General features: G+C 44.0%; 1 protein-coding gene across 1 annotated transcript in view; it reads right to left on the reverse strand.

Moving 5' to 3' along the window:
• Window positions 1–9,006, reverse strand: part of LOC120066970 (transcription factor COE3-like) — a 147,398-nt gene extending 138,392 nt beyond the window's left edge. Inside the window, exon 1 of the mRNA XM_039018308.1 lies at window positions 8,878–9,006. Within this exon, the coding sequence (XP_038874236.1) occupies window positions 8,878–9,006 (129 nt within the window). The remainder of the gene's footprint in view (window positions 1–8,877) is intronic.
• Between the last annotated feature and the right edge of the window lie 3,760 nt (window positions 9,007–12,766).

Here is a 12,766-nt window from a genome sequence, read left to right on the forward strand (position 1 = left end):
CAAAACATACATTTATTGTGTAACATGAAGTCCTATGAGTGTCATCTGATGAAGATCATCAAAGGTTAGTGATTCATTTTATCTCTATTTCTGCTTTTTGTGACCCCTCTCTTTGGCTGAAAAAATGGCTGTGTTTTTCTGTGACTAGGTGCTGACCTAAAATAATCGCATGGTATGCTTTCGTCGTAAAGCCTTTTTGAAAACGGACACTGTGGTTGGATTAACAACAAGTTTATCTTTAAAATGGTGTATAATACTTGTATGTTTGAGGAATTTTAATTATGAGATTTCTGTTGTTTGAATTTGGCGCCCTGCACTTTCACTGGCTGTTGTCATATCGATCCCGTTAACGGGATTTCAGCCGTAAGAAGTTAACAAAGCGTTGCAGTCTGTTATGGAATGGGTGGCCAGTAGTAAACTGGTCCTGGTCCTGGTCCTGGTCCTATTGTATTTGGTACAAATCGTTCCTTAAGTGCTAATGCTTTTTTACATTTTCTATTTTTAGTTCACCTTTATTTAACCAGGTAGGCTAGTTGAGAACAAGTTCTCATTTGCAACTTTGACCTGGCCAAGATAAAGCAAAGCAGTGTGACACAGACAACAACACAGAGTTACACAAGGAGTAAACAATAAACAAGCCTATAACCAAAATAAACAAGTCAATGACACAGTAGAAAAAAGAAAGTCTATATACAGTGTGTGCAAAAGGCAAAAGGCACCTCAGCTGAATCTGGTAATGAATGTTGTGGCTGTTGAACAAGTGGAGGGGACTAAATTACTTGGTGTTACCTTAGACTGTAAACTGTCATGGTTAAAACATATTGATTCAATGGTTGATAAGATGGTGTGAGGTCTAGCCGTAAAAAAAGAGATGCTCTGCTTTTTTGACACCACACTCAAAAAAACAAGTTCTGCAGGCTCTAGTTTTGTCCAATCTTGATTATTGTCCGGACGTGTGGTCCAGTGCTGCAAAGAAAGACCTAGTTAAGCTGCAGCTGGCCCAGAACAGAGCGGCACGTTTTGCTCTTAATTGTAATCAGAGGGCTGGTATAAATACTATGCATGCCAGTCTCTCTTGGCTAAGAGTTGAGGAGAGACTGACTGCATCACTTCTTCTTTTTATAAGAAACATTAATGTCTTGAAAATTCCAAATTGTTTGCATAGTCACCTTACACACATCTCTGACACAGACACTTCCCCCAACAGACATGCCACCAGGGGTCTTTTCATAGTCACTTTACACACAGCTCTGACACAGACACTTCCCCCACCAGACATGCCACCAGGGGTCTTTTCATAGTCACCTTACACACAGCTCTGACACAGACACTTCCCCCAACAGACATGCCACCAGGGGTCTTTTCATAGTCACCTTACACACAGCTCTGACACAGACACTTCCCCCACCAGACATGCCACCAGGGGTCTTTTCATAGTCAACTTACACACAGCACTGACACAGACACTTCCCCCACCAGACATGCCACCAGGGGTCTTTTCATAGTCAACTTACACACAGCACTGACACAGACACTTCCCCCACCAGACATGCCACCAGGGGTCTTTTCATAGTCACCTTACACACAGCTCTGACACAGACACTTCCCCCACCAGACATGCCACCAGGGGTCTTTACATAGTCACCTTACACACAGCTCTGACACAGACACTTCCCCCAACAGACATGCCACCAGGGGTCTTTTCATAGTCACCTTACACACAGCTCTGACACAGACACTTCCCCCACCAGACATGCCACCAGGGGTCTTTTCATAGTCAACTTACACACAGCACTGACACAGATACTTCCCCCACCAGACATGCCACCAGGGGTCTTTTCACAGTCCCCAAATACAGAACAAATTCAAGAAAACGTACAGTATTATATAGAGCCATTATTGCATGGAACTCCCATCTCATATTGCTCAAATATACAGCAAACCTGGTTTCAAAAAACAGATAAAGCAACACCTCAAAGCACAACGCCTCTCCCCTATTGGACCTAGATAGTTTGTGTGTATGTATTGATATGTAGGCTACGTGTGCCTTTTTAAAAATGTTTGTAGTTCTGTCCTTGAGCTGTTCTTGTCTAATGATGTTCTGTATTATGTCATTCTGTATTATGTTTCATGTTTTGTGTGGAACCCCAGGAAGAGTAGCTGCTGCTTTTGCAACAGCTAACGGGGATCCTAATAAAATACCCCCCCAAAAAATAGAGTTGATCAGGCTGTTGATTGGGGCCTGTGGAATGTTTTCCCACTGATCTTCAATTGCTGTGCGAAGTTGATGAATATTGGTGGGAACTGGAACACCCTGTCGTACACGTGGATCCAGAGCATCCCAAACATGCTCAACGGGTGACATGTCTGGTGAGTATGCAGGCCATGGAAGAACTGGCACATTTTCAGCTTCCAGGAATTGTGTACAGATCTTTGTGACATGGGGTCGTGCATTATCATGCTGAGACATGAGGTGATGGCGGTGGATGAAAGGCACGACAATGGGCCTCGGTATCTCATCACCGTATCTCTGGGCTTTCACACTGCCATCGATAACATGAAATTGTGTTCGTTGTCCGTAGCTTACGCCTGCCCATACTATAACCCCACCGCCACCATGGGGCACTCTGTTCACAACATTTAAAGTAAATAAAAAGTAAATAAATGAGTAATCAATATTCAGCATAGAATATGAAGAAAAAAAATAATTTGAAACTCATATAAACCTCCCCTTTTCCCTCCCCTCCCACCAGAAGGGGATTATTTGAGATTATATTTCAGTTGTGTATACTCATAACAGCTACATCCCCTCCTCGTAGACTCCAACAGCTATCCAGTGGCAGGGCTGTGGCATGACGAGAACACATGGCCCATAACAGCTACACATCCCCTCCTCGTAGACTCCAACAGCTATCCAGTGGCAGGGCTGTGGCATGACGAGAACACATGGCCCATAACAGCTACAGCATCCCCTCCTCGTAGACTCCAACAGCTATCCAGTGGCAGGGCTGTGGCATGATGAGAACACATGGCCCATAACAGCTACAGCATCCCCTCCTCGTAGACTCCAACAGCTATCCAGTGGCAGGGCTGTGGCATGACGAGAACACATGGCCCATAACAGCTACAGCATCCCCTCCTCGTAGACTCCAACAGCTATCCAGTGGCAGGGCTGTGGCATGACGAGAACACATCGCCCATAACAGCTACAGCATCCCCTCCTCGTAGACTCCAACAGCTATCCAGTGGCAGGGCTGTGGCATGACGAGAACACATGGCCCATAACAGCTACAGCATCCCCTCCTCGTAGACTCCAACAGCTATCCAGTGGCAGGGCTGTGGCATGACGAGAACACATGGCCCATAACAGCTACAGCATCCCCTCCTCGTAGACTCCAACAGCTATCCAGTGGCAGGGCTGTGGCATGACGAGAACACATGGCCCATAACAGCTACAGCATCCCCTCCTCGTAGACTCCAACAGCTATCCAGTGGCAGGGCTGTGGCATGACGAGAACACATGGCCCATAACAGCTACAGCATCCCCTCCTCGTAGACTCCAACAGCTATCCAGTGGCAGGGCTGTGGCATGACGAGAACACATGGCCCATAACAGCTACAGCATCCCCTCCTCGTAGACTCCAACAGCTATCCAGTGGCAGGGCTGTGGCATGACGAGAACACATGGCCCATAACAGCTACACATCCCCTCCTCGTAGACTCCAACAGCTATCCAGTGGCAGGGCTGTGGCATGACGAGAACACATGGCCCATAACAGCTACAGCATCCCCTCCTCGTAGACTCCAACAGCTATCCAGTGGCAGGGCTGTGGCATGACGAGAACACATGGCCCATAACAGCTACAGCATCCCCTCCTCGTAGACTCCAACAGCTATCCAGTGGCAGGGCTGTGGCATGACGAGAACACATGGCCCATAACAGCTACAGCATCCCCTCCTCGTAGACTCCAACAGCTATCCAGTGGCAGGGCTGTGGCATGACGAGAACACATGGCCCATAACAGCTACAGCATCCCCTCCTCGTAGACTCCAACAGCTATCCAGTGGCAGGGCTGTGGCATGACGAGAACACATGGCCCATAACAGCTACACATCCCCTCCTCGTAGACTCCAACAGCTATCCAGTGGCAGGGCTGTGGCATGACGAGAACACATGGCCCATAACAGCTACAGCATCCCCTCCTCGTAGACTCCAACAGCTATCCAGTGGCAGGGCTGTGGCATGACGAGAACACATGTCTCATAACAGAGAGAGAGAGAGAGTGAGAGAGAGAGAGAGAGAGAGAGAGAGAGAGAGAGAGAGAGAGAGAGAGAGAGAGAGAGAGAGAGAGAGTGAGAGAGAGAGAGAGAGAGAGAGAGAGAGAGAGAGAGAGAGAGAGAGAGAGAGAGAGAGAGAGAGAGAGAGAGAGAGGAGAGAGAGAGAGAGAGAGAGAGAGAGAGAGAGAGAGAGAGAGAGAGAGAGAGAGAGAGAGAGAGAGAGAGAGAGAGAGAGAGAGAGAGAGAGAGAGAGAGAGAGAGAGAGAGAGAGAGAGAGAGAGAGAGAGAGAGAGAGAGGAGAGAGAGAGAGAGAGAGAGAGAGAGAGAGAGAGAGAGAGAGAGAGAGAGAGAGAGAGAGAGAGAGAGAGAGAGAGAGAGAGAGAGAGAGAGAGAGAGAGAGAGAGAGAGAGAGAGAGAGAGAGAGAGAGAGAGAGAGAGAGAGAGAGAGAGAGAGAGAGAGAGAGAGAGAGAGAGAGAGAGAGAGAGAGAGAGAGGGAGAGAACAGACAGTATAATATCCTATTCAGAACAGGTACTAATGAAGAATTCCATATATTCTGAAATTTAATTAAAACCCCAAAGATTTCAAATTAGATGCAATTTAAAGTGCCTGGGGCAGAAATACATGCACTTGCTTGGCTGGGGTATCAGACTGAAAGTTGATATCGTAATTGGTCTTGATGTATTTTTGTGTTGCCGGGCTGAAGCCCAGAGCTCATAACCATACAGAAATTCTCAGAAGATTACCTGCTCATTGAAAATGCCATCACTCAGGTAGTTGTTCAGTAAATTACCATGCTACTAAAATGCAGAAAGTAGTATGAAGGGTGGAGTGGCACAGCTGGCCAACGCTCCCAACGAGTTATACATGCATCGCCACCACCGCTCGCAAAAAAAAAACTCTGCCCAGCTGAATATTAAAATATAATTGGGATTCAACCTGAGTAGCTTAAATCATTTTGATATTTTCTTTTTTTTTTTAAATGATTTGGAGCCTCCACAGTCATTATTTTACAAAGAAGCTAATTCATCGTCTAATGACATGGGATGTAATCAAAAAGTGGTGTATTCTCAGCTATAATACGCATCTTGACAGAGGAAAAAGGAGGCTCTCCAGTCAGTCTGGCTTTGAAATTCCTTTGAGCTTCTGTTATTGCTAGTCTGAATTATGTCGTAATAAAATGAGGGACATCTCACATTTCCCAGACATTTTCTTGGGTAATATTCACTGTCACTTTCTCATCTCTCCAAACGCATATTTCACCCAAGCTTATAAATAGGTTACAAGTTATCCATTAGATATGATATTGTCTCGGAGAGATATCTGTATATTTATATACACATAAGGTTCCTACTAACTGAAATAGTTTGGCATTAAAAGCTTTGCCTCTGTGAGTTGTTTAAATCTTCATTGCATATAGATGAAACGTCACCGCAGTGTATCCATTACATTATCGGTGTGGAAAAGCTGTCGAGTGAGAAGGGAAGTGGGTCTATTTCAACGGCCCAAAGATATATTATTCACACTGAGAAATCATTGGTCTGTCTGTCAGAGACTTTCTATTTGTTGTATTAAGTGAAACCTGAAAAATGTCAAATGCAGTTCAATAGTTAATACAGGTGGCCACCCAGGCCTCCGCTCTGGCAAAGAGACTATAGAGTGCTGGGAGGGAGCCAGCAGAGAAAAGGGACTCAATGTATTGAGTGAAAAAGTCTCTCTCCCTCTCCCTCTCCCTCTCTCTCTCTCTCTCTCTCTCTCTCTCTCTCTCTCTCTCTCTCTCTCTCTCTCTCTCTCTCTCTCTCTCAATCTCCCTCTCTCCCTCTCCCTCTCTCTCTCTCTCTCTCTCTCTCTCTCTCTCTCTCTCTCTCTCTCTCTCTCTCTCTCTCTCTCTCAATCTCCCTCTCTCCCCCTCTCCCTCTCTCTCTCCCTCTCCCTCTCCCTCTCCCTCTCCCTCTCCCTCTCCCTCTCTCTCTCCCTCCCTCTCCCTCTCCCTCTCCCTCTCTATATCACATGCATTCTCACATGAAATTGTAAAAGGTGTATACCTGTCAATCACTCCAATTTGAATTTCCTGTTGACAGGAGTGAAGCACCTAGAAGATGGAAATATGATAGCTTGTCACCTCCTCGTCATCTAAATTCCTCGTCGGGCTCTGTGAGTGAGAGAGAGAGAGCAATAATTTTAACAAAACCTCTCAGTTTTTGAAATAACTTTTAATATTATGTTGTGTCGGGTGAAGAGTAAAAAAAAAACAAGAAATCTAGCTGTTGAATTGTAAAGGCGTGGAGGTAGTGCAGTGGCTGCTGTGATGGCCTGACAGTGCCGTCAGTCTTTTTGATGGATATGAAGGATGAGAATGAAGAATACCGCTCGAACATATCATAGCTCTGAAACTCTCTGACGTGGAGGTACACTACAGTGTTTATGCATCATCGTACAATGCTATACCTCTACAGTACCTTACATGTACAGATTCAAAATCAAATGTTATTGGTCACATGCGCCGAATACAACAAGGTGTAGACCTTACAGTGAAATGATTACTTACGAGCCCCTAACCAACAATGCAGTTTTATAAAATAATATGGATAAGAATAAGAGATAAAAGTAACAAGTAATTAAAGAGCAGCAGTGAAATAACAATAGTGAGGCTATATACAGGGGGATGCCGGTACAGAGTCAATGTATGGGGTCACCGGTTACCTCGACTAACTCTGTACCGGTACAGAGTCAATGTATGGGGTCACCGGTTACCTCGACTAACTCTGTACCGGTACAGAGTCAATGTATGGGGTCACCGGTTACCTCGACTAACTCTGTACCGGTACAGAGTCAATGTATGGGGTCACCGGTTACCTCGACTAACTCTGTACCGGTACAGAGTCAATGTATGGGGTCACCGGTTACCTCGACTAACTCTGTACCGGTACAGTCAATGTATGGGTTCACCGGTTACCTCGACTAACTCTGTACCGGTACAGAGTCAATGTATGGGGTCACCGGTTACCTCGACTAACTCTGTACCGGTACAGAGTCAATGTATGGGGTCACCGGTTACCTCGACTAACTCTGTACCGGTACAGAGTCAATGTATGGGGTCACCGGTTACCTCGACTAACTCTGTACCGGTACAGAGTCAATGTATGGGGTCACCGGTTACCTCGACTAACTCTGTACCGGTACAGAGTCAATGTATGGGGTCACCGGTTACCTCGACTAACTCTGTACCGGTACAGAGTCAATGTATGGGGTCACCGGTTACCTCGACTAACTCTGTACCGGTACAGAGTCAATGTATGGGGTCACCGGTTACCTCGACTAACTCTGTACCGGTACAAGCCTCGCTTGTTATTTTACTGCTGCTGTTTGAATTAATGGTTACTTTAATTAAACATTTTTTACTTATCTATTTTTTACTTAACACTTATTTTTCTTAAAACTACGTTGTTGGTTAATCAGGGCTTGTAAGTAAGGATTTCACTGTAAGGTCTACTACACCTGCAGTATTCGGAGCGTGTGACAAATAATTTGAATTTGATTTATAGCCAAGTTAGTATAACTCATAATATACAGACGTGAGGTTATCACAGTAGTGGAAATCAACATTAAAAGAAATAAAGCACTGTGTTCATAAAACAGTTCATTTCTAGCTCAACGTTTTGGTTTCAATGTACGTGTAAGAAATGACTACTGTAGTCACGTATAACGTGTAACATGACGTTCCAATTCAGCAAGAACAGCGTTTCAGTGAAGAGAACAAGCACCAGTAAACGGCTGTCCCACAGTGAGTAATGATCGACATTCTCATTCCGGAATGTTAGTAATTGTCCATTCTTTAAACTTTCGGCTTTCCCTCCCCAAGGTTCTTGGCAACGTGGCTCCGCTAAGCAAACAAAAGAGTCATTGAAACCTTAGAGCCACATTTGAATGTGATTTTTAAAACTCAGAGCCAACGAATGTCAAGAGTTGAACTCTTTCAGAACCTACTTTCAGCACCTACGCCAAGAGTTATGAAGGCGCGGGCCAAGAGAAACAAGTCCACTTGGAGTGAACAACCACTAACACTCATAACTCGGTCTGTGTTGAACACAGCCTCTCATTTCAGGTGCTATAAAACGCAGCAGTGTGGTACAACAAGTGAATGAGCAGTGAGATGTAACCTATGTTGAAAACTGTAAGCTTGTACTCTGCAGGACTCTGCAGTTTGAGATGTTGATTAGGTCCTGGGGTATTTCATCTTGACGTTGGTCCTGGGGGTATTTCAGTTTGAGATTGGTCCTGGGGTATTTCATCTTGACGTTGGTCCTGGGGGTATTTCAGTTTGAGATTGGTCCTGGGGTATTTCATCTTGACATTGGTCCTGGGGTATTTCATCTTGACGTTGGTCCTGGGGGTATTTCAGTTTGAGATTGGTCCTGGGGTATTTCATCTTGACGTTGGTCCTGGGGGTATTTCAGTTTGACGTTGGTCCTGGGGTATTTCATCTTCACATTGGTCCTGGGGTATTTCAGCTTGACGTTGGTCCTGGGGTATTTCATCTTGACGTTGGTCCTGGGGTATTTCAGCTTCACATTGGTCCTGGGAGTATTTCAGCTTGACGTTGGTCCTGGGGTATTTCAGCTTCACATTGGTCCTGGGGTATTTCATCTTGACGTTGGTCCTGGGGTATTTCAGCTTCACATTGGTCCTGGGGTATTTCAGTTTGACATTGGTCCTGGGGTATTTCATCTTCACATTGGTCCTGGGGTATTTCAGTTTGACATTGGTCCTGGGGGTATTCCATCTTGACGTTGGTCCTGGGGTATTTCAGCTTGACATTGGTCCTGGGGGTATTTCAGCTTGACATTGGTCCTGGGGTATTTCAGTTTGACATTGGTCCTGGGGGTATTTCAGCTTGACATTGGTCCTGGGGTATTTCAGCTTGACATTGGTCCTGGGGTATTTCAGCTTGACATTGGTCCTGGGGTATTTCAGCTTGACATTGGTCCTGGGGGTATTTCAGCTTGACATTGGTCCTGGGGGTATTTCAGCTTGACATTGGTCCTGGGGTGTTTCAGTTTGACATTGGTCCTGGGGGTATTTCAGCTTGACATTGGTCCTGGGGGTATTTCAGCTTGACATTGGTCCTGGGGGTATTTCAGCTTGACATTGGTCCTGGGGGTATTTCAGCTTGACATTGGTCCTGGGGGTATTTCAGCTTGACATTGGTCCTGGGGTATTTCAGTTTGACATTGGTCCTGGGGGTATTTCAGCTTGACATTGGTCCTGGGGTATTTCAGCTTGACATTGGTCCTGGGGTATTTCAGCTTGACATTGGTCCTGGGGGTATTTCAGCTTGACATTGGTCCTGGGGGTATTTCAGCTTGACATTGGTCCTGGGGGTATTTCAGCTTGACATTGGTCCTGGGGGTATTTCAGCTTGACATTGGTCCTGGGATATTTCAGCTTGACATTGGTCCTGGGGTATTTCAGTTTGACAGTGGTCCTGTGGGTATTTCAGCTTGACATTGGTCCTGGGGGTATTTCAGTTTGACATTGGTCCTGGGGGTATTTCAGCTTGACATTGGTCCTGGGGGTATTTCAGGAACCCGGTGTATATGGTGAAGTATAACACTCATCTAATATGTACATTTTGAAAAGTTGAATCTAGCGAAAAAGTAAATATTCTCAAACTGAAATAAACCATTTTCAAACTGATAATGAATCATTTACTCCCTAATGATTTAAAAACAATTCCATTCTGCAGAGCTATCATGTTGCGTTAGACTCAGATTGTAGCTGTACTTGTGTTGTCTCCGGTTTTCTATCCACTGAACCCATGAGGTTTGAGCTCCAATTCATTATGTATGAGGCTCAACTTACAGTACTTGACTGTTGATTAATACAACATTTTCAGTTGGTATGTACATTGGCAAAAAAAATGGTTTCGCATACAATATACATTCTTATTCTTTCAGGTCTAATTATTTATACAGAGAATCAAACTGTAACACTGACACTTACACATAAGAAGGAGAATACAGTTTATTATGCAGACATCTATTCTGGGTCTGGCCCACAGGGCAGTTGTTGTATGCAGATTATTTCAAGGGGATCTGACAGCTGAAAAATAGAGTTATTAATACTGTAAATGTGACACTTAAAGGGCGAACAAGCAACCCCCACTGATCACACTACAGCACAGTCTCATGCATGAATATGAGGAGCGTGTGTGTGTGTGTGTGTGTGTGTGTGTGTGTGTGTGTGTGTGTGTGTGTGTGTGTGTGTGTGTGTGTGTGTGTGTGTGTGTGTGTGTGTGTGTGTGTGTGTGTGTGTGTGTGTGTGTGTTAATGCAATGCATACTGTATTTTAATAGCAACTCGCTTGCCAACTTGAGTACATGACATCCTGTGTGATCCTGCCTTATGTAACATTGTTGGTCAGATTGTGTCTAGTGATGTAACATTGTTGGTCAGATTGTGTCTAGTGATGTAACATTGTTGGTCAGATTGTGTCTAGTGATGTAACATTGTTGGTCAGATTGTGTCTAGTGATGTAACATTGTTGGTCAGATTGTGTCTAGTGATGTAACATTGTTGGTCAGATTGTGTCTAGTGATGTAACATTGTTGGTCAGATTGTATCTAGTGATGAAACATTGTTGGTCAGATTGTGTCTAGTGATGTAACATTGTTGGTCAGATTGTGTCTAGTGATGTAACATTGTTGGTCAGATTGTGTCTAGTGATGTAACATTGTAGGTCAGATTGTGTCTAGTGATGTAACATTGTAGGTCAGATTGTGTCTAGTGATGTAACATTGTAGGTCAGATTGTGTCTAGTGATGTAACATTGTTGGTCAGATTGTGTCTATTGATGTAACATTGTTGGTCAGATTGTATCTTGTGATGAAACATTGTTGGTCAGATTGTGTCTAGTGAGGAATAATGTTATTAACCTGGGCTAGAGTCCACACAGAGTGTCTGAGGAAGGATATTATTGACAGTGAGTTGGTCCAGCAGCAGGTGTTTCTAGTATAACACTGTTAAAAACAGTCTACTTGGGAGAAGCATCAGTTGAAATGAAGAGTTTATTTACAAAGCACCATATCCACCATTTATTTTTTTAACATTTGTGATTTTTCATCAGAAATTATTGCTTCATGGTTACCTTCATGTGTATGTACATTATTACTGTTCTCAGATGTTTTATTCATATATTTTATATGTGTATGAAAATATGTTTATTTAGCAAAACACTCAATATATCAGTTGTTTAGCTGGACTGGAATGTTCGACTCCTGTATATTTGACTGTTATATGGGGTTGCCTCACATAGCTATTGTAGCCCGTTCCTTTAGTCAGATGACCTTTAGCCTCATAGTTGGAATGGAATTAATATTTTTCATAATTTTAAAATGAACTTAAAATGTTTTAAATTAGCTGCCGAAAATCCGGTGTTTCTATGTCAAACAGTTGTGTTATATTTCAGTCTTCCGTGATTTATATAAAGTGTAATATCGCAAACTCAACCTTTTATACATTTCAACTCTATATGTGGCATGGTGCAGGTGTCTTCTTTATTCTAAGCCCGTAACCGTGTGTGAGGTGTACACTTTTGTTTCAAAGTAGATTTGTTTAATTCACTTATAACTCACTGTATCACAATTCCAGTGGGTCAGAAGTTTATATACACTAAGTTGACTGTGGCTTTAAACAGCTTGGAAAATTCCAGAAAATCCTGTTGTGGCTGTAAAAGCTTCTGATAGGCTAATTGACATAATTTGAGTCAATTGGAGGTGTACCTGTGGATGTATTTCAAGGCCTACCTTCAAGCCCAGTGCCTCTTTGCTTGACATCATGGGAAAATCAAAAGATATCAGCCAAGAAATTGTAGACCTCCACAAGTCCGTTTCATCCTTGGGAGCAATTTCCAAACGCCTGAAGGTATCACGTTCATCTGTACAAACAATAGTACGCAAGTATAAACACCATGGGACAACGCAGCTGCCATACCGCTCAGGAAGGAGATGCGTTTTGTCTCCTAGAGATGAACGTATTCTTCTGCAAAAAGTGCAAATCAATCACAGACCAACAGCAAAGGACCTCGTGAAGATGCTGGAGGAAACAGGTACAAAAGTATCTATATCCACAGTAAAATGAGTCCTATATCGACATAACCTGAAAGGCCGCTCAGCAAGGAAGAAGCTACTGCTCCAAAACAGCCATAAAAAAAGCCAGACTACGGTTTGCAATTGCACATGGGGACAAAGATCGTACTTTTTTGGAGAAATGTCCTCTGGTCTGATGAAACAAAAATGGAACTGTTTGGCCGTAATGACCATTGTTATGTTTGGAGGAAAAAGGGGGAGGCTTGCAAGCCAAAGAACACCATCCTAACCGTGAAGCACGGGGGTGGCAGCATCATGTTGTGGGGGTTCTTTGCTGCAGGAGGGACTTGTCCACTTCACCAAATAGATGGCATCATGAGGGAGGAAAATTATGTGGATATA

This window comes from Salvelinus namaycush, chromosome 22 (genome assembly GCF_016432855.1).
Source record: "Salvelinus namaycush isolate Seneca chromosome 22, SaNama_1.0, whole genome shotgun sequence".
NCBI lineage: Eukaryota > Metazoa > Chordata > Actinopteri > Salmoniformes > Salmonidae > Salvelinus > Salvelinus namaycush.